Source organism: Limanda limanda, chromosome 12 (assembly GCF_963576545.1).
Source record: "Limanda limanda chromosome 12, fLimLim1.1, whole genome shotgun sequence".
NCBI classification, from domain to species: Eukaryota; Metazoa; Chordata; class Actinopteri; order Pleuronectiformes; family Pleuronectidae; genus Limanda; species Limanda limanda.
In genome coordinates, this window is record NC_083647.1 from 28407691 (window position 1) to 28428050 (window position 20360).

A 20360-nucleotide genomic window follows, 5' to 3' on the forward strand; every position below is an offset into this window, starting at 1 on the left:
CCGAAGTCTGCGACACACACCTTCAAGTTCTCATCCAGCCTGACACACACATACACACACACATACACACACAGTCTTTAACACCATGTGACACTAGTTTCTCATTGTCTTCAGAGCGCTCCTTATCCAGAAGATGAATGAAAGATGTTTGTGTGATTTCCATAACACACGGGTCTAGAAGAACGTTTCATCTGTTGCACAACAAGTTGTTTCATTGAGTCTATTTGACCCCGACACCTATTACACCTTTTCTTGCTGTATATAACCTGTGGCTGTATATAACCTGTGGCTGTATATAACCTGTGGCTGTATATAACCTGTGGCTGTATATAACCTGTGGCTGTATATAACCTGTGGCTGTATATAACCTGTAGCTGTATATAACCGGTGGCTGTATATAACCTGTGGCTGTATATAACCTGTAGCTGTATATAACCTGTGGCTGTATATAACCTCTGGCTGTATATAACCTCTGGCTGTATATAACCTGTGGCTGTACATAACCTGTAGCTGTATATAACCTGTAGCTGTATATAACCTCTGGCTGTATATAACCTGTAGCTGTATATAACCTGTAGCTGTATATAACCTGTAGCTGTATATAACCTGTAGCTGTATATAACCGGTGGCTGTATATAACCTGTGGCTGTATATAACCGGTGGCTGTATATAACCTGTGGCTGTATATAACCTGTGGCTGTATATAACCTGTGGCTGTATATAACCTGTGGCTGTATATAACCTGTGGCTGTATATAACCTCTGGCTGTATATAACCTGTGGCTGTATATAACCTGTGGCTGTATATAACCTGTGGCTGTATATAACCTCTGGCTGTATATAACCTGTAGCTGTATATAACCTGTGGCTGTATATAACCTGTGGCTGCATATAACCTATGGCTGTATATAACCTCTGGCTGTATATAACCTGTAGCTGTATATAACCTGTGGCTGTATATAACCTCTGGCTGTATATAACCTCTGGCTGTATATAACCTGTGGCTGTACATAACCTGTAGCTGTATATAACCTGTAGCTGTATATAACCTCTGGCTGTATATAACCTGTAGCTGTATATAACCTGTAGCTGTATATAACCTGTAGCTGTATATAACCTGTAGCTGTATATAACCGGTGGCTGTATATAACCTGTGGCTGTATATAACCGGTGGCTGTATATAACCTGTGGCTGTATATAACCTGTGGCTGTATATAACCTGTGGCTGTATATAACCTGTGGCTGTATATAACCTGTGGCTGTATATAACCTCTGGCTGTATATAACCTGTGGCTGTATATAACCTGTGGCTGTATATAACCTGTGGCTGTATATAACCTCTGGCTGTATATAACCTGTAGCTGTATATAACCTGTGGCTGTATATAACCTGTGGCTGCATATAACCTGTGGCTGCATATAACCTGTGGCTGTATATAACCTGTAGCTGTATATAACCTCTGGCTGTATATAACCTGTGGCTGTATATAACCTGTGGCTGTATATAACCTGTGGCTGTATATAACCTGTGGCTGTATATAACCTGTGGCTGTATATAACCTGTAGCTGTATATAACCTGTAGCTGTATATAACCTGTGGCTGTAGATAACCTGTAGCTGTATATAACCTGTAGCTGTATATAACCTCTGGCTGTATATAACCTGTAGCTGTATATAACCTGTAGCTGTATATAACCTGTAGCTGTATATAACCTGTATATAACCTGTAGCTGTATATAACCTGTAGCTGTATATAAGCTGTAGCTGTATATAAGCTGTAGCTGTATATAACCTGTGGCTGTATATAACCTGTAGCTGTATATAACCTGTAGCTGTATATAACCTGTGGCTGTATATAACCTGTGGCTGTATATAACCTGTAGCTGTATATAACGTGTAGCTGTATATAACCTGTAGCTGTATATAACCTGTAGCTGTATATAACCTGTAGCTGTATATAACCTGTGTCTGTATATAACCTGTGGCTGTATCTAACCTCTGGCTGTATATAACCTGTGGCTGTATATAACCTGTAGCTGTATATAACCTGTAGCTGTATATAACCTGTGTCTGTATATAACCTGTAGCTGTATATAACCTGTGGCTGTATATAACCTGTGGCTGTATATAACCTGTAGCTGTATATAACGTGTAGCTGTATATAACCTGTAGCTGTATATAACCTGTGGCTGTATATAACCTGTAGCTGTATATAACCTGTGGCTGTATATAACCTCTGGCTGTATATAACCTGTGGCTGTATATAACCTCTGGCTGTATATAACCTCTGGCTGTATATAACCTGTGGCTGTATATAACCTGTGGCTGTATATAACCTGTAGCTGTATATAACCTGTGGCTGTATATAACCTGTAGCTGTATATAACCTGTAGCTGTATATAACCTCTGGCTGTATATAACCTCTGGCTGTATATAACCTGTGGCTGTATGTAACCTGTGGCTGTATATAACCTGTGGCTGTATATAACCTGTGGCTGTATATAACCTGTGGCTGTATATAACCTGTAGCTGTATATAACCTGTAGCTGTATATAACCTGTAGCTGTATATAACCTGTAGCTGTATATAACCTGTAGCTGTATATAACCTGTGGCTGTATATAACCTGTGGCTGTATATAACCTCTGGCTGTATATAACCTGTATAGCACAGTCTAAAGCAGTGTTTCTGATGATTGGCTGGCAGCTGATTGGTGGACACACCCACATGCAGTTCCTGGCGGCGAGGTCTCTGTGGATGATGTTCCTGCTGCTCAGGTACTCCATCCCCCGAGAGATGTCCAACTTGAACTGCACCAGTGTCTGCAGGGACAGGTCCTGATGGGGGGGGCAGGAGGACGAGGTCAGACATCACTTATATAAACTCAAAATGATACAATCATAACATTACAGCTCCACAAACATTCAACACATGAAACCAATCATTCCTTCAATCTGAAGCCGAGACATCTGGACCCCCTCCTAGTGGAGACAAGTCCCTTTAAATATGTCTGTCTTAAGGGGTGTGGTCTGGAGATGGGGGTGTGGTCTGTACGTGAGGGTATGTTCTACATGCAGAGGTGCGGTCTGTATGTGAGGGTGTGGTCTGTAGGTGAGGGTGTGGTCTACATGCGTGGTGTGGTCTGTACGTGAGGGTGTGTTCTACCTGTAGGGGTGTGGTCTGTAGGTGAGGGTGTGGTCTACATGTCGGGGTGTGGTCGGTAGGTGAGGGTGTGGTCTACATGTATGGGTGTGGTCTACATGTTGGGTGTGGGCTACATGTCGGGGTGTGGTCTCTCGGTGGGGGTGTGGTCTACATGTCGGGGTGTGGTCCGTAGGTGAGGGTGTGGTCTGCATGTAGGGGTGTGGTCTACGTGTAGTCTACATGTGGTCTACATGTAGGGGTGGGCTCTGTAGGTGAGGGTGTGGTCTACATGTAGGGGTGTGGTTGTAGGTGAGGGTGTGGTCTACATGTAGGGGTGTGGTTGTAGGTGAGGGTGTGGTCTACATGTAGGGGTGTGGTTGTAGGTGAGGGTGTGGTCTACATGTCGGGTGTGGTCTCTCGGTGGGGGTGTGGTCTACGTGTAGGGGTGTGGTCCCTCGGTGGGGGTGTGGTCTACATGTAGGGGTGTGGTCTACGTGTAGGGGTGTGGTCTCTTGGTGGGGGTGTGGTCTACATGTAGGGGCGTGGTCTACGTGTAGGGGTGTGGTCTACATGTAGGGGCGTGGTCTACGTGTAGGGGTGTGGTCTCTCGGTGGGGGTGTGGTCTACATGTCGGGTGTGGTCTCTCGGTGGGGGTGTGGTCTACATATAGGGGTGTGGTCCCTCGGTGGGGGTGTGGTCTACATGTAGGGGTGTGGTCTTACAGAGGGCTGCTCTCCCAGGCGGGTCAGCAGCAGGAAGGTGTGCAGGTCGCCATGTTTCATAAACGGAAGAACCACCATCGGGACGGGAAGACGCTGACCTCCACGCCGGTGAAGACTCACTCCTAACAGACAGGCCTGTCAATCAAAGTGTGTGTGTGTGTGTGTGTGTGTGTGTGTGTGTGCGTGTGCGTGTGTGTGTGCGTGTGTGTGTGTGTGTGCGTGTGTGTGTGTGTGTGTGTGCGTGTGTGTGCGTGTGTGTGTGCGTGTGTGTGTGTGTGTGCGTGTGTGTCTTACCAATGAGCTGGATGACGTTGGGGTGATGGAAGTCCTTCATGTTGGCCGCCTCCTTCAGACACTGCTCGATGTCACCTGACGAGTCGATGTCGGCTGGGGGACCACACACACACAGACACACACACACACACACACACACAGACACACACACAGACACACACACACTTCAAACACTTTTTCGTCCCAACAGGTCAACACAAGCCCAGAGAAGACGGAGGTCTCACTCACACTTGAGGACCTTCACAGCCACTTTCTGGACGGACGCGTCCTCGGCCTTCAGGAGTCCCTCACGCACCGAGCCAAACTCACCTGCACAGACACACACACTTGGACCAGTGAGTATCTATACTGTTGTGTTTGTTGTGAACAGAATGTTGTGTTACCTTTCCCCAGCATGTGTCCCAGTGTGATCATCCTCTCTGGAATCAGGACATCCTGCAGTTTATTCTTCAGGTCATTGTTTATTCCCAGACTGTCCACTAGAGGGAGACACACACACGACTGTAGATTCAGTGAAAGTTGTTTCAGGTGAACTTCAGCGTGACTCTTTACACAGATAACACAACACCACGTGGAATCACAGCTGCTGTGGCATGTGACTGATTGGCTGACGAGCAGCAGGTCAACACAAACCCGTTTGGTGCAGGAGGTTGTGTTGTGTTGTGTTGTGTTGTGTTGAGTGTAAACAGACTGAAGGTGAAGTTAGAAACGACTCACGTGTGGACTCGGGCTCTGCACAGTTTCTGCTGAAGGAGCGAGCGGCGGTGAAGGAGACAGAGCTCTCCACACCTGGAGGCTTCAACGCCCACCTGAGGCCGACACACACACACACACACACACACTGTTTGTCCGACTCTCAACACCCTCCCCCCTCTGTGGCTCTGAGCCCATTGGTTCCTACTGAAGACGTACATCTTTAAAACAAAAGGTAAATGAACATCTGTTCCAGAGCGTCCTACCCAAAGTGCGTCTCCTTCCCCCGGCGGCGAGCGAGGACGGCGAGCAGCAGACCCACGACCGTGGCCACAAACAGACAGAGCAGGAGGCCGACCCACATGTGACTCCGCTGGACCTGGACCTGCACTGAGGGACCAGCAGGGAAGCAATACGTCAACGCACTGAATCCTGGCTCAGTGGCTGTTATTTGATTTCTTTTATGTTCATGATGCAGATCTCTGATTATGAGAAAAGAATTCCTTCCTGATGGATAAGTCAAGCGTACGTGCAGATTAGGATTGCATCAGAGCAACTATAATAAATAAATATAAACACATACACACAATAGAAGGGTGTAGTGTACCTGAGGCCGGCAGCACCAGGACCGGGTGACTCCAGGGTCCACAACCCACGGAGGTGCAGGCCGACACCTGGAAGGAGGCGTTCAGGAACCGAGCTCCGCCCGAGAGCTGAGCCCAGTTCTCCTTAAACAGCAGAGGCTCCTGAGAACACACAGCACGACATGAGACCCCAGGACCAGGTCTAGATCCAGGACCAGGTCTGGATCCAGGACCAGGTCTAGATCCAGGACCAGGTCTAGATCCAGGACCAGGTCTAGATCCAGGACCAGGTCTAGATCCAGGACCAGGTCTAGATCCAGGACCAGGTCTAGATCCAGGACCAGGTCTGGATCCAGGACCAGGTCTAGATCCAGGACCAGGTCTAGATCCAGGACCAGGTCTAGATCCAGGACCAGGTCTAGATCCAGGACCAGGTCTAGATCCAGGACAGGGTCTAGATCCAGGACCAGGTCCACTCACTGTGTTGGTTATCATTAACTGACCGAAGTTGGTAACAGGGATTTTTCAGCTTGAGCCAATCAGAAGACGACTCACCTGATGTTCCCCCCCCAGAACCCACTGCACCTTGTAGGCCAGCAGGTTCCCCTGAAGCTCCTCCTCCTGAAGCGTCGCCCAGCTCAGACTCAGCTTCTGCTCCGACAGGTCAAAGGTCAGGTTCCTTGGGGCTGCAGAGGGAACTGCACACAGGTCAGGTCGTGAGATATGTGACATCACAGGAAGTGATGTCATCAAGCTACTACTGATATCTGATTAGTGATATCTGATGTTTCCATGGTAACCAGGATAGACCTGTTACCAAGGCAACAACCAATGGGATTTAACATACAAGTTGATCACAGCAGCCTCATTAATAACAAACATCACGGAGCTGGAGAGGAAGTCAAGAGGATGGTCTGATAAATGACCACAAAGCCACAAGTTCCTAGTTTTCATTATTAATAGAGGAAGTAAGAACAACCGCAGGTTCCTCTTCAGCTCCAGTGATCCATCGACTCCTCTGAGGAGCAATGACTTCATGAACTTCTTCACAAACTACATGAGAACCATCAGGAACCGATCCAGCACCTCCTCCCCAGGAGCAGCTCAGATCCATGTTCCAGTCCAGGAACCATAGAACCACCTGTAGAACCAGATCTATATCTGGACCTCTTCTCTTCTCTTGATCTTCTGACCTGACGTCACTCGTTTCCTCCTCTGAACCAACAACGTCAGCTGCTCATTGTGGGAACTGTTGGTTTCTCCATAACTTTAAAGTCTTATTGTGCAAAGAGACAATTATGATAAAACTGAAGTGAATAAATGTATAAACAACAGCTGATTGTAAAGAGACTGAAACCTACAACACACACACACACACACACACACACACACACACACACACACACACACACACACACACACACACACACACACACACACACACACACACACACTCACACTCACACTCACACTCACACTCACACTCACACACACACACACACACACACACACACACACACACACAGTGTTTATTAATGACATGAGAAACGTGACACTGATGACAACACGTTGGAGATGAGGCTTGATGATGCTCAGGGTCTCATGGTGGTGACATCACCGGTCTCACCTGTTACATCACCTGTGACATCACCTGTGACATCACCTGTCTCACCTGTGACATCACCTGTCTCACCTGACTCCGGGGTCTGGAAGCCCACCCAGGGGGAGAAGGGCGACGCCCCCACCTCGTTCCCACAGGAGACCCTCACACTGAAGTTGGAGTGACTCCTCAGGCCGGACAGGACCAGGAGGTGAGGAGGAACCAGAACCTTCTGCTGAGGGGGGTCCCGCCTCCTGAGGGACCGCCTCAACACCTGAGGGGGGGGGCGGGGGGGGGTTAGGGTTTACACCTTTGGGATCCGCTCACTCACAGTGTGTGTGTGTGTGTGTGTGTGTTACCTGGACGATGCAGGTGGACAGCTCAGAGTGACCTGTGAATGCTGGTTTCCATGACAACGTGATGTTGTTGTCCACCATCCTCAGGACCTGGAGTTCGACCGGAGCAGCAGGCAGCACTAAACCCCGCCCCCAAAGAGTTATGGTCCTATAAGAGCTGAGCGACAGGTGATGTCCGGCCCGGAGGTCCGAGCCCGGGGGTCCGAGGCCGGAGGTCCGAGCCCGGGGGTCCGAGGCCGGAGGTCCGAGCCCGGAGGTCCGAGCCCGGGTGTCCGAGCCCGGAGGTCCGAGCCCGGAGGTCCGAGCCCGGGGGTCCGAGGCCGGAGGTCCGAGCCCGGAGGTCCGAGCCCGGAGGTCCGAGCCCGGGGGTCCGAGGCCGGAGGTCCGAGCCCGGAGGTCCGAGCCCGGGGGTCCGAGCCCGGGTGTCCGAGCCCGGAGGTCCGAGCCCGGGGGTCCGAGCCCGGGGGTCCGAGGCCGGGGGTCCGAGCTGGGGGTCCGAGCCCACAGACCCAAACGTTATGAATGATATCTGCGTGGCTAACAGAAGCTAACAGAGACTCACTCACCTTTAATGTGAACGGTGCCGGTCCTGGACACTGAGATTCCTCTGCTGTTCTTTGCTTCACAGTAAAACTTGAAGCTACTGTTTATTCCTGCAGAGGTCACAGGTCAAAGGTCAGAGTTCGACTGACATTAACACCAGTGTCACATCAGAAAACACCTGTTACGTGTTTCTCCTTCCGGGCCCTGAACTACGAAGCAGGACTTGTGGTTAACTTCAGGTTTAATTCAGAGTGTTCAGTCACCATGGTAACCGACGCTGAGCAGGTGAAGTTTGAGATAAGAGATCAAACTGTATTAAGCTCCTCCCACTGATGAAACACTTCACTTGAACCATGACATCATGTTCCTCCAGGATCCGTGTTCTCAGTGTTTCTCTGAGTCGTCTCTGATTGGCTGTGAGTCGTCTCTGACTCGTCTCTGATTGGCTGTGAGTCGTCTCTGACTCGTCTCTGATTGGCTGTGAGTCGTCTCTGACTCGTCTCTGATTGGCTGTGAGTCGTCTCTGACTCGTCTCTGATTGGCTGTGAGTCGTCTCTGGCTCGTCTCTGATTGGCTGTGAGTCGTCTCTGACTCGTCTCTGATTGGCTGTGAGTCGTCTCTGACTCGTCTCTGATTGGCTGTGAGTCGAGCTGCCCCAAGCGTTCGCTAAAGTTCTTAATCTGCTTCACATAAAGAGTATAAACCAACAAGACGTGAAACTGTGTGTGTCTGTGTGTGTGTGTGTGTCAGAGTGTATGTGTGTGTGTGTGTGTCAGAGTGTATGTGTGTGTGTGTGTGTGTGTGTGTGTGTGTGTGTGTGTGTGTGTGTCTGGATGAGACGGAGATTTGTGCCGGAATCTATCAAAATCAATCCATCCCATAATGCACCTGGATGGTGAAGTGTTCTGTCCACACACACTTTAAATCAGAAGGTTGTCTCACCTTGGACATGGAGGACGGAGGGGGACAACCTGGCCCCTCCCTCCTGGACCCCCCCCAGCCACCACAGCACCTCTACTGGGTCGGGGGGGCCGACCGCCTCACAGGTGAGGTTGACGGGCTCGTTGGGGAAGGTGGCGACATCCTGAGGCTCCTGGAGGAAGTGAGGAACACCTGCAGGAGGAAGAGGGGCGGAGCTTCAGTGCTTCCTCATCTCCTGATCAAAGGACAAAATGTCCCACAAGTCGCTGTGGCAGCAACGTTAAAAGTGACGTAACCTCCTAGTTTCACCTGGACACGCCCACATCCATATAAAGGCAATCACAGATCAGCTGTTTGATTCTCCTGATGGAGACAGTAATGTTCTCACCACCTTGCACATGTTTGTGAATCAGAATCTAAATCGACAGGCATCTGCTCTCTGCAATTAGCATACTGCCACGCCTCTATTTCGCCATATAAGGACATCCGTTTGTCATGAAGAGGCGGAGCTGAACAGTGGAAGTTATAAGAGAGACAAGATCAAAAACAGAAGAATTTCACAACAGCAGAAACTGAAATAATTGTGTCGGCAGTAGAAGACACAAAAGATCGTTTCCTGTAGAGCTGCATGTTGTGTTTCCTCCTCTGACCTCTGACCTCTGACCTGCGCTCACTTTACACCACAACAAACACTGAGCACAAGGACCTGGACTTTGTGTCTGTTTGATTCTCTACAGTTTGTGAGACACTGAGTGGATCGATCCCTCTCTCCTCTCCGACGCCTCTCGGGACATCGGTGATGAAGGAGATTATTTGGACTTTCCAGCCAGTTTTGGAATTTCAAACTTTTAACTATAGGTTGTGTCTGATTGAACTCCAACCAAATAAAGATTGCATCATTTCAAATTATATTTGTACTCTTACCAAATAAAGCTAGAGGTAATTTTAGTTAGACATTATGCCTTGTACAAATGCTTTAATAATAACCTTTTCCTTCCTAATGTTTAATCTACGAATTAGAATGGATGTGCGTCACATTGCTGTTGCCTTGATTAGGTTTAGTCGTTTGAATATCTGTACAAACAGAACGTACAGCCGATATAGCAGAAATATAATAATCTTTTGATTCTCAGAATGTACAATCTTGAAACTAGCTAGAATTGTGTGTGTGTGTCATATTGATGGTCAGTCTCACAGCTGTCTTGACAGGAGGTCGGACAGAGAGACGTTGTTGACTGAATGTTGTTTGTTGCTTTGGGTTCAGTTGCTGCGAATGTTTACAGTCAGGTTTGTTTTGATATCGCTGAAACATAATAATCTTTGCTTCGCTGGACAACAATTTTGCCCCACATTGCATCTGTGGTTCAAGGACTTTCTTGAAGTAAACAGGTTGCCAAGCAACTATAGCGTCATTGGGAGTGTCTCCCTGTTTCACTTCCGTATTCCAAAAGCCAGGAGGATGGATTACGCCTGCGCACGAGGAGGAGGAACGAAGATCTATAATATCTAAATCTGTTATCAAATGGACAGACGCTGGATGTTTGTGTTGCTCTGATACAACTAGTGAACTGGAAGCCCATTGCTTTGCTGTAACCTGTTCATTGCTTTCTAAATAAATACTTTGATTGAACAAACCGAGTTCGGCTCATCTTCTCTTAAAGGATAAAAGAACACGCTTTGAACACCAGAGAGTCACATGATGTCAAATCGACCTGGTGTGTTCAGGGTCACAGCCGACGGCAGGAAAACACAGACACCTGCTGGAGGACTGACTGTGATGCCTTCAGGTGCTCACCTTCCACTGTGATCCAGGCTCGTCCGGAGGAGAGGGTCCGGGTGGGGGTCTCCACCTCACACCAGTACTGACCGGCGTCCTGCTGCGTGACCGACTTCAAGCTGCAGGACACAACGACCACAGGATGAGTGACAGTGAGAGTTATGGTTATAGTTATTGTGATATTGTGTTATTAATGGTGAACCTGTGGAACGTCTCCCAGTGGTTCTCCCCCAGCGGGAGGAACATCTGGTCCGAGCTCAGCACTTTGTCTCCGTCCTTCATCCACACGATGTCGGGGTCCGTGAGGCCCTGCACCGCACACAGCAGCCGGGCCGCGTTACCCTGAGACACCGTCTGATTGGACGGATGCTTGGTGAAGGACACACCTGCAGCTGGACACACACACACACACACATGAAATCTCTCTCTCTCTCACACACACACACACACATGAAATCTCTCTCTCTCTCTCACACACACACACACAATCTCTCTCTCTCAAACACACACACAATCTCTCTCTCTCAAATACACACACACATACACACAATCTCTCCCTCTCTCACACACACACACACAATCTCTCTCTCTCAAACACACACACAAACACAATCTCTCTCTCTCAAACACACACACACACACAATCTCTCTCACACACACACACAATCTCTCTCTCTCTCAAACACACACACACACACAATCTCTCTCTCTCTCTCAAACACACAAACACACACACTCACACAGACTCACACTCTCACACTCTCACACACTCTCACACACAGACTCACACTCTCACACACTCTCACACACAGACTCACACTCTCACACACTCTCACAGACCCACACTCTCTCACACACACTCTCTCACACACACAGACTCACACTCTCACACACAGTCACACTCACACTCACACACACACACACACACACACACACACACACACTCTCACACACACAGACTCACACAGTCACACTCACACACTCTCACACACACACACACACACACTCACACACTCTCACACTCTCACACACACACACACTCACACTCTCACACACACACACTCTCACTCTCACACACACAGTCACACACACACACTCACACACACTCTCACACACACTCTCACACACACTCTCTCACACACACTCACACACACACACACACTGTCACACTCACACTCTCACACACACACACACACACACACACACACACACACTCAGACTCTCACACACACTGTCACACACTCTCACACTCACACTCACACTCTCACACACAGTCACACACTCTCACACACAAACACACTGTCACACACACACACACACTCACCTGCTCCACTCCGCAGTAAAATCACAACAATCCACAGAATCAACGCCATCTTCTCATGTTCTGAGCCCTAACCCGGGTTAGTCCGCTCGGCTCGGCTCGGCTCGCTACCCGTCACCGAAGCCTCATTTCCCGCAGAACAAACCGGATCCTCCGAGTGAACGGATGAAAAACAGGAAACTTCTCTAACGACGAGAAAACACCGAAGAAGTTGAGAAAAGTTCGGTCAGTGGCGAAGTCCGTAAAGTGTGACACATTAACGCGAACTGACCGGAAACAGCGCCGCGTCTCCTTCAGAATAAAACTGCATTCACTGAAGACTTTTACTTTCTACATTCATCCTGTCTGTCGGTTTGTTTTCATTTGTATTGTACATGCTCTACATGTATCTGTTCTTTATGTCTGTTCTTTGGTTTAGAAACATGTGAAGTAAGTGAAGAGTGTGTGCGTGTAGGTTTGTTGTTTGTGTAAGTGTGTGTGTGTAACTGGCGTGTGTGTGTAAGTGTGTGTGTCTGGTGGCTGTGTTTGAGGGGTTGTCCAACCAGAAGGTCGGAGGTTCGATCCTCAGTCGACCCATCTGCATGCCGAGGTGTCCTTGGGCAAGATACTGATACTGAAGCCCGTCAAATGACGTGTTATGTGTGTGTGTGTAACAACTCATTTACTAACAGTGTGCACGCACAAATCTGTGCTTAAACCCTGAGTACGAAGAATCTGGGAATCATCAATATGTTCGTAGCTACATTAGTTCAAAGGATGACGGCTGTCCTGGAAAATGTAAACACAACCTTTAAACTACATGAATAATATATTCAGACACTGGTTAGGTCTGCAGTAGGAACTCGTGTGTGTGTGTGTGTGTGTTTGTGCGTCTCTGTCCCTTGACTCCGGATCGTTCCTCTCACTTTAACCCTGATGTCCTGACTGTGTCACGTCTCGTGTTGTGTAGCAGGTTTAACATGTGTCTCATAAACTCTGGAGAATCAAAACAAACACAAAGTGGACATCTGTCCTGGATGAGGCCCAGCGTGATGACCTCACACCTTCAGGGTTCATGCTGATTCACTGCAGTGTCGCCACCTGGTGGAGAGACAGCTCCTCAGCAGTGAAGAACACCGGTTTTCAGGTTACACATTAATACACGTTTATACACGATAATACACGTTTATACCATAGACTGTATATATATACATGATAATACACGCTAATACCAGGTTGACACACACACTTGGTTTATTATTTGTCTACGGCTCGTACAGGAAGCAGTGGATTTAAATACAGGAAGTGTCTGCCACATCACAGGGGGGTGGGGCTCATGAAGATATATTATATTTGATTTGGCTTTTGTTTAGTATTTATAATATTTCAAAAATGTGGTTCATAGTAATTTTTTTTATAAGTTATAGATAATCATACAGGATTAGTGAGTTCATGTTAAAGTCTTTCAAGTTGCTTTATGTCACCAGGAGCTGAGACAGAGGCGGGGCTAATTTACATATCCATACATAAAACTTTATTAATATGTGATTTAAAGGAACAGCGACTGTCACAGACGATACAGAAACAATGAGGAGCTGGAATCTCGACATTTAATCTGGAAAAATTAATCAATTAATCAGCAAATTATTGTTTGGTGATCAAATTGCAGCTCCTGGCCTACGTCTCAATAACTGTCTTGGATCACAGCGAGTGGATCGTTAGTCCCACATGTCTCCTCTTCGTCCATGTGACCTGTGATTGGGGAAATGTCCTCACAGCAGCAGCTCAGCGGTCCTGCAGACAGGGGGCGCTGTGAGGATGAAGCTGTGGGGGGGCTAACCCCGCCTCCAGGTGGAGCACCGAGGTCAACAAGCATCATCAGGTGAACTTCTTCTTAGTAGCTGTGAAACGCTCCATGTACTGAGGAAGAAACACAAGAGAGACCATCAGAGACCACCACAGACCCTCGAGACCACTACAGACCACCACAGACCACCACAGACCACCACAGTCCACCACAGACCACCACAGACCCTCGAGACCACCACAGACCACCACAGACCCTCGAGACCACTACAGACCACCACAGACTACAACAGACTACAACAGACTACAACAGACCATAAGGGACCACCACAGACCATCGAGGACCACCACAGACCAACCTTGTCGTATCCCTCCAGGTCTCTGAGATTCCGGACTTCGAACAGGTTTCCCTCCAGAGAAAACAGAGACACCTGGGAGTCGTTCAGGATGGAGAGAGGGATGGAGGACAGCTCCAGACAGTTCTCCTCCAGGCGGAGAACCTTCAGACGAGGACACAGAGACACCTCAGGTGACACCATGGAGATCTGGAGTGAGAAGAGGCAAACAGGTGACCCTCAGTTCAAGGTTCTGTTTAAACAGGTTCTATTCAGGTGGTTCTGTTTGGGTAAGGTAGAACCAACCTTTCTGATGGTTCTACTAAAGGGTCAGTACCTGGTTCTGGTTGAGGTTGATCTCGATAGCCTGCAGCTCAGACACCGCTGCAGGAACGTTGTGGATCTGGTTTCGGGACAGGTCTAGCAGGTCCAGATGCCTCAGGGTCGCCAGTCCAGAGGGAACCTCTGAGATCTGGTTCCCTGCCAGGCTGAGGGAGCGCAGGGCCCGGAGCTGGCCCATCGTGGGGGGCAGCTGCTGGATCCGGTTCCCATTGAGACTCAGGGTCTCCAGCTTCTTCAGCTTCCCGATCTCACTGGGGACAGTGGCTGAGGACAGGGAGGACACAGAGACACACAGATGAGGATCTCAGGGTGTGAGGGTCTCAGTGCACAGAGTGGGCGGAGCCTGCATGTGTCACTCACTCAGGCGGTTGCAGTTGAGCGTCAGACTCTTCAGCTGCAGGAAGTTTCCGATGGAAACAGGAAGAAGCTCGATCTTGTTCCCGGACAAATCGACCGTCCTCAGGTTGGAGGTGAGTCTCTGCAGCTCCTCAGGGACCTGTCCACAGCACGGGTGTCAATAAAGTTCAGTCAAACAAACAAACAAACAACTCTCTCTCTCTGCACACATTATACATTTATAGAGAGGAATACTCTAGTTATTGTTATTATTGGAGGCGACCGGACTCCCCCCCCCTCACCTCCAGCAGTCCTTTTCCGGTCAGTTGAAACACTCCGGTCTTCTGGGAAGTTTCCAGGTGAGACTTCAGCGCGCTGTTCCCCATGTGTACGTCAGGTGTACGTCAGTTGTACGTCAGGTCTACGTCAGTTGTACGTCAGGTCTACGTCAGGTGACGTCAGGTGGGTCTCTCCGTGTGTTCGAGTCCCTCAGGGTGAGACGATCCTCACATCATATCCAGACCGGATGTTGACGGTGGAAGTCCCGCTATGCTAGCGGCTAGCTGCGTTAGCTCGCCCTCTCTTCACCGATGGCTCCTCCCACTCGAACACGGTTCTGTTCAGCATGAACGTTAGCCTGCTAGCTTCCGGCCGGACAGGAAACCGGGAGAGTCACATCAAAGCACCGGATCGACTGACGCTAACAGAACCCTGCACATCTATAAGTCCGCTGGTCCACTGGTCCGCTGTGGCCACGCCCTGACTCACTGAGCTCATCATCAGCTTTACTCTAAGCAGATGACGTCACTTCCTTCAGACGTGTTTGTGGGACAGCTGTAATTTGCTTCCTGTCCTGAGGGGGGCGGTGAAGAACAAGAAATACCGGAAGAAGAGGAAACAGGAGAAGAAGAAACAGAAAAAAGAAGAGGGAACAGAAGAAGAGAAGTCCGAACAACAAGGAGAAAAAGAGACAAAGTGTGTGTGTGTGTGTGTGTGTGTGTGTGTGTGTGTGTGTGTGTGTGTGTGTGTGTGTGTGTGTGTGTGAGTGAGTGAGTGAGTGAGTGAGTGAGTGAGTGAGTGAGTGAGTGAGTGAGTGAGTGAGTGAGTGAGTGAGTGAGTGAGTGAGTGAGTGAGTGAGTGAGTGAGTGAGTGAGTGTGTGTGTGTCTGTGTGTGTGTCTCAGTAATCGTTTTTAATGCATTAGATTGTGTCTCTTCTCTTTGTCTCTCAGATGCATCAGTGGGATGTGTCTCTGTTCTCAGTTACTCCAGCTGCCAGTCTGTTGTCCAGATGTGTCTCCAGAGGAGCTGTGTCTCAGGTGAGGGGACAGACACTGTGTCTCGGGGGGGGGGGGGGGCACTGTGTCTCAGGTGAGTTCATGGTTGATTTGAACATGTGTGCGTGAGCTGTTTGGTCGAGTGCTATGAATCCTGGGATCTGTAGGATCCACCAGGGGGAGCCACAGGTTCCGGTGTCTCTTTAGTTGAGGGACACAAGCCTTTTCCAAATGATCAAATGTTTGTAATGGATTGAGAAGCATGTTCTGTCTCTACCTGTCCTCAGGAGGAAATAGACTCAGTCTCCTCAAAGCGAAGCCCCGCCTTCTCCTCTCACCTGCAAGAGGCCGAGCAGCGAATCAGAGCAGTCAAACATCTGGATGAGGTGTGTCCCTCTGAATCATGTACTATGAGTCAGCGATTATATTTATATACATATTCCTTATATACACAACAAGTCACAGCTTCTCTCTCTTTGCAGCTGCTCTTGGAGGCGGAGCTTCTGCAGGTAGTGAAGGAGAGTTCTGATGTCACACACACACGTTCCCTTGGTGAGTGTCCTGCTTCATGTCCGTCACACCTGACAAGTCCAACTCATCAGACCTCCTGTGACCCCCCCTCTCAGCTGGCAGGTTCCAGATGTTGCAGATGTTGAGTGATCACCTGCAGCAGCTGCTGAAGGAGCTGAACAGTCTGAGACAGAGACTGACCACGCCGCTGGGCCACGCCCACCTGCCCGTCCACGCCCACCTGCACAGGTACGCGCACACGCCTCCACCATAACAACGACATCCACGAGGAAATCAAGAAAGACTAGTGGTTCAGCTTGTGTTTCAGGTGTGTGGTTGTCTTTCAGGTGTGTGGTTGTGTTTCAGGTGTGTGCTTGTGTTTCAGGTGTGTGCTTGTGTTTCAGGTGTGTGGTTATGGATCAGGTGTGTGGTTGTCTTTCAGGTGTGTGGTTGTCTTTCAGGTGTGTGGTTGTCTTTCAGGTGTGTGGTTGTGTTTCAGGTGTGTGGTTGTCTTTCAGGTGTGTAGTTGTCTTTCAGGTGTGTGGTTGTGGTTCAGGTGTGTAGTTGTCTTTCAGGTGTGTGGTTGTCTTTCAGGTGTGTGGTTGTCTTTCAGGTGTGTGCTTGTGTTTCAGGTGTGTGGTTGTGTTTCAGGTGTGTGCTTGTGTTTCAGGTGTGTGCTTGTGTTTCAGGTGTGTGCTTGTGTTTCAGGTGTGTGCTTGTCTTTCAGGTGTGTGGTTATGGATCAGGTGTGTGGTTGTGTTTCAGGTGTGTGGTTGTGTTTCAGGTGTGTGGTTGTGTTTCAGGTCTGTGGTTGTGTTTCAGGTGTGTGCTTGTCTTTCAGGTGTGTGGTTGTGTTTCAGGTGTGTGGTTGTGTTTCAGGTGTGTGGTTGTGTTTCAGGTGTGTGGTTGTGTTTCAGGTGTGTGCTTGTGTTTCAGGTGTGTGCTTGTGTTTCAGGTGTGTGGTTGTGTTTCAGGTGTGTGCTTGTGTTTCAGGTGTGTGGTTGTCTTTCAGGTGTGTGCTTGTGTTTCAGGTGTGTGCTTGTGTTTCAGGTGTGTGGTTGTGTTTCAGGTCTGTGGTTGTGTTTCAGGTGTGTGGTTGTCTTTCAGGTGTGTGGTTGTGTTTCAGGTGTGTGGTTGTGTTTCAGGTGTGTGGTTGTGTTTCAGGTGTGCGCTTGTGTTTCAGGTGTGTGGTTGTCTTTCAGGTGTGTGGTTGTCTTTCAGGTGTGTGGTTGTCTTTCAGGTGTGTGCTTGTGTTTCAGGTGTGCGCTTGTCTTTCAGGTGTGTGGTTGTCTTTCAGGTGTGGTTGTCTTTCAGGTGTGTGGTTGTGTTTCAGGTGTGTGGTTGTGTTTCAGGTGTGTGGTTGTGTTTCAGGTGTGTGGTTGTCTTTCAGGTGTGTGGTTGTCTTTCAGGTGTGTGGTTGTCTTTCAGGTGTGTGCTTGAGTTTCAGGTGTGTGCTTGTGTTTCAGGTGTGTGGTTGTCTTTCAGGTGTGTGGTTGTCTTTCAGGTGTGTGCTTGTGTTTCAGGTGTGTGCTTGTCTTTCAGGTGTGTGGTTGTGTTTCAGGTGTGTGGTTGTGTTTCAGGTGTGTGGTTGCCTTTCAGGTGTCTGCTTGTGTTTCAGGTGTGTGCTTGTGTTTCAGGTGTGTGCTTGTGTTTCAGGTGTGTGGTTGTCTTTCAGGTGTGTGGTTGTGTTTCAGGTGTGTGGTTGTGTTTCAGGTGTGTGGTTGTCTTTCAGGTGTCTGCTTGTGTTTCAGGTGTCTGCTTGTGTTTCAGGTGTGTGGTTGTGTTTCAGGTGTGTGCTTGTGTTTCAGGTGTGTGGTTGTGTTTCAGGTGTGTGGTTGTGTTTCAGGTGTGTGGTTGTGTTTCAGGTGTCTGCTTGTGTTTCAGGTGTGTGCTTGTGTTTCAGGTGTGTGGTTGTCTTTCAGGTGTGTGCTTGTCTTTCAGGTGTGTGGTTATGGATCAGGTGTGTGGTTGTCTTTCAGGTGTGTGCTTGTGTTTCAGGTGTGTGCTTGTGTTTCAGGTGTGTGGTTGTGTTTCAGGTGTGTGGTTGTGTTTCAGGTGTGTGGTTGTGTTTCAGGTGTGGTTGTGTTTCAGGTGTGTGGTTGTGTTTCAGGTGTGTGCTTGTCTTTCAGGTGTGTGCTTGTGTTTCAGGTGTGTGGTTGTGTTTCAGGTGTGTGGTTGTCTTTCAGGTGTGTGGTTGTGTTTCAGGTGTGTGGTTGTGTTTCAGGTGTGTGGTTGTGTTTCAGGTGTGTGCTTGTCTTTCAGGTGTTTGCTTGTGTTTCAGGTGTGTGGTTGTGTTTCAGGTGTGTGGTTGTCTTTCAGGTGTGTGCTTGTGTTTCAGGTGTGTGCTTGTGTTTCAGGTGTGTGCTTGTGTTTCAGGTGTGTGCTTGTGTTTCAGGTGTGTGGTTGTCTTTCAGGTGTGTGGTTGTGTTTCAGGTGTGTGGTTGTGTTTCAGGTGTGTGCTTGTCTTTCAGGTGTGTGCTTGTGTTTCAGGTGTGTGGTTGTGTTTCAGGTGTGTGCTTGTCTTTCAGGTGTGTGCTTGTGTTTCAGGTGTGTGCTTGTGTTTCAGGTGTGTGCTTGTCTTTCAGGTGTGTGGTTGTCTTTCAGGTGTGTGCTGGAGGTTGTGAAGATGTCTCTGGACTTCATGGAGACTCTGGAGGAGAAGCTGGACTCGGTCCACAGCTCCACCACAGACCAACTGTCTCAGCTGGTCAGTCTGAACCTGATCTATGATTCAGATCCAAACCTGATCAATGATCAATAATCACAAGTTTGTTCTGACCCAACTCTCTCTCTCTCTCTGTATCAGAGTACCTCTCTCGCCCAGCTGCTGGCTCAGACGGCCGACTTACAGAATCTGTCCAATCAGGTTCCTCAGTGGAGAGACGTGCACCTGTGACCTCTGACCCCTCACATTTACTTTTTCTAATAAACTCAGTTTGTGGTGGAAACTGTTTTCTGTTTAGTTGTTCATGTGTGTTGAGATTGTTTATTTGTGTAATAAAGTTATATTTAAAAAAAGAAGAAATGGGGAGACAGAGTTAAAATTAAGCACTTTATTTAAAGATGCCTTTTTGAAAAACCTTTATTTATAAAAGAAAATCTTAATTGACTTGAAATGAGGAAATATTATTTAATTTATTATTAGAGTGCACCTCGATTCAGTGTGAAAGTTAAAAATAAGCACTGTTCTGGTTTTGGTTCCTCATGCTGGAGACGATCAGACGTCAACACGCTGAGTCATCTTCTCACTGTGAGCTGCAGACAGGTGGAGGAGTGAACGTGTGTATATGAGGTGGAGGATACACATAGTCTATCATTCCCATACTTCTTAGGAAAACTTGTTAGCTTTGCAGAAATATCAGTATGAAATCTATCAGACATAAACTTTTGGCTCCATGAGGTCAACAGCGGAAGGTGGTCCCATTTTTTTCTTCAGTGACTCTAATGTTCATTTTGAGAGACACATTTCTGGGAGGAGCTTTGAATTCATACTTTTCTAACTCGCTCCCTCGGTCACATTCCTGTGATCGATGTGTTCGGCAAAGTCTGGGGATTATTAATCCAGAGATAGGAGTTATTGTTATTGAACAATCGCACGTTGTTCGAGGGCGTCGCTAGAGTCAGAGAGCCTCAGTGGTCATAGATCAAAGGGATCAAAGGGCTCTCTCTCTCTCTCTCTCTCTCTCTCTCTCTCTCTCTCTCTCTCTCTCTCTCTCTCTCTCTCTCTCTCTCTCTCTCTCTCTCTCTCTCTCTCTCTCTCTCTCTGCTTCCAGCAGGAAGCTCTCTGCACACATTATACATTTATAGAGAGGAATACTCTAGTTA

At 48.4% G+C, this 20360-nt stretch overlaps 3 protein-coding genes across 3 annotated transcripts in view; 1 reads left to right on the forward strand and 2 right to left on the reverse strand.

The window, feature by feature from the left end:
• tyro3 (TYRO3 protein tyrosine kinase) overlaps positions 1 to 12199 on the reverse strand; it is a 14461-nt gene extending 2262 nt beyond the window's left edge. The window contains exons 1-17 of the mRNA XM_061082646.1: positions 11956 to 12199; positions 10834 to 11023; positions 10650 to 10750; positions 8876 to 9046; positions 7957 to 8043; positions 7394 to 7509; positions 7128 to 7308; positions 5990 to 6132; positions 5458 to 5596; positions 5117 to 5240; positions 4875 to 4966; positions 4541 to 4636; positions 4386 to 4466; positions 4158 to 4250; positions 3864 to 3985; positions 2725 to 2834; positions 1 to 39 (exon numbers count right to left, since the gene is read on the reverse strand). The exon at positions 1 to 39 is cut by the window's left edge and continues 121 nt beyond it. Coding sequence (XP_060938629.1) covers positions 1 to 39; positions 2725 to 2834; positions 3864 to 3985; positions 4158 to 4250; positions 4386 to 4466; positions 4541 to 4636; positions 4875 to 4966; positions 5117 to 5240; positions 5458 to 5596; positions 5990 to 6132; positions 7128 to 7308; positions 7394 to 7509; positions 7957 to 8043; positions 8876 to 9046; positions 10650 to 10750; positions 10834 to 11023; positions 11956 to 12004 — 1934 coding nt within the window. The 5' untranslated portion in view covers positions 12005 to 12199. The remainder of the gene's footprint in view (positions 40 to 2724; positions 2835 to 3863; positions 3986 to 4157; positions 4251 to 4385; positions 4467 to 4540; positions 4637 to 4874; positions 4967 to 5116; positions 5241 to 5457; positions 5597 to 5989; positions 6133 to 7127; positions 7309 to 7393; positions 7510 to 7956; positions 8044 to 8875; positions 9047 to 10649; positions 10751 to 10833; positions 11024 to 11955) is intronic.
• A 961-nt stretch (positions 12200 to 13160) lies between these two features.
• On the reverse strand, positions 13161 to 15552 carry lrrc57 (leucine rich repeat containing 57). The gene is made up of 5 exons (XM_061082459.1): positions 15053 to 15552; positions 14775 to 14910; positions 14410 to 14678; positions 14097 to 14282; positions 13161 to 13851 (listed from the first exon to the last, which is right to left on the reverse strand). Exons 1-5 carry the CDS (start codon positions 15134 to 15136, stop codon positions 13810 to 13812), a joined length of 717 nt encoding a protein of 238 aa, XP_060938442.1. The 5' UTR covers positions 15137 to 15552; the 3' UTR covers positions 13161 to 13809.
• On the forward strand, positions 15273 to 19503 carry haus2 (HAUS augmin like complex subunit 2). The gene is made up of 7 exons (XM_061082460.1): positions 15273 to 15725; positions 15981 to 16067; positions 16313 to 16411; positions 16508 to 16577; positions 16652 to 16784; positions 19140 to 19242; positions 19342 to 19503. Exons 2-7 carry the CDS (start codon positions 15981 to 15983, stop codon positions 19429 to 19431), a joined length of 582 nt encoding a protein of 193 aa, XP_060938443.1. The 5' UTR covers positions 15273 to 15725; the 3' UTR covers positions 19432 to 19503.
• Positions 19504 to 20360: the final 857 nt, after the last annotated feature.

Bases quoted from the DNA above. Each gene is read 5' to 3' on its own strand.
- haus2 (XM_061082460.1), top strand. From the start codon at position 15,981: ATGCATCAGTGGGATGTGTCTCTGTTCTCAGTTACTCCAGCTGCCAGT. The intron at 16,068-16,312 runs GTGAGGGGACAG...ACCTGTCCTCAG, and splicing joins CCAGAGGAGCTGTGTCTCAG to GAGGAAATAGACTCAGTCTC. The intron at 16,412-16,507 runs GTGTGTCCCTCT...CTCTCTTTGCAG, and splicing joins CAGTCAAACATCTGGATGAG to CTGCTCTTGGAGGCGGAGCT.
- lrrc57 (XM_061082459.1), bottom strand. From the start codon at position 15,136: ATGGGGAACAGCGCGCTGAAGTCTCACCTGGAAACTTCCCAGAAGACC. The intron at 14,679-14,774 runs GTGAGTGACACA...CCCTGTCCTCAG, and splicing joins GCTCAACTGCAACCGCCTGA to CCACTGTCCCCAGTGAGATC. The intron at 14,283-14,409 runs GTACTGACCCTT...TTCTCACTCCAG, and splicing joins TCAACCTCAACCAGAACCAG to ATCTCCATGGTGTCACCTGA.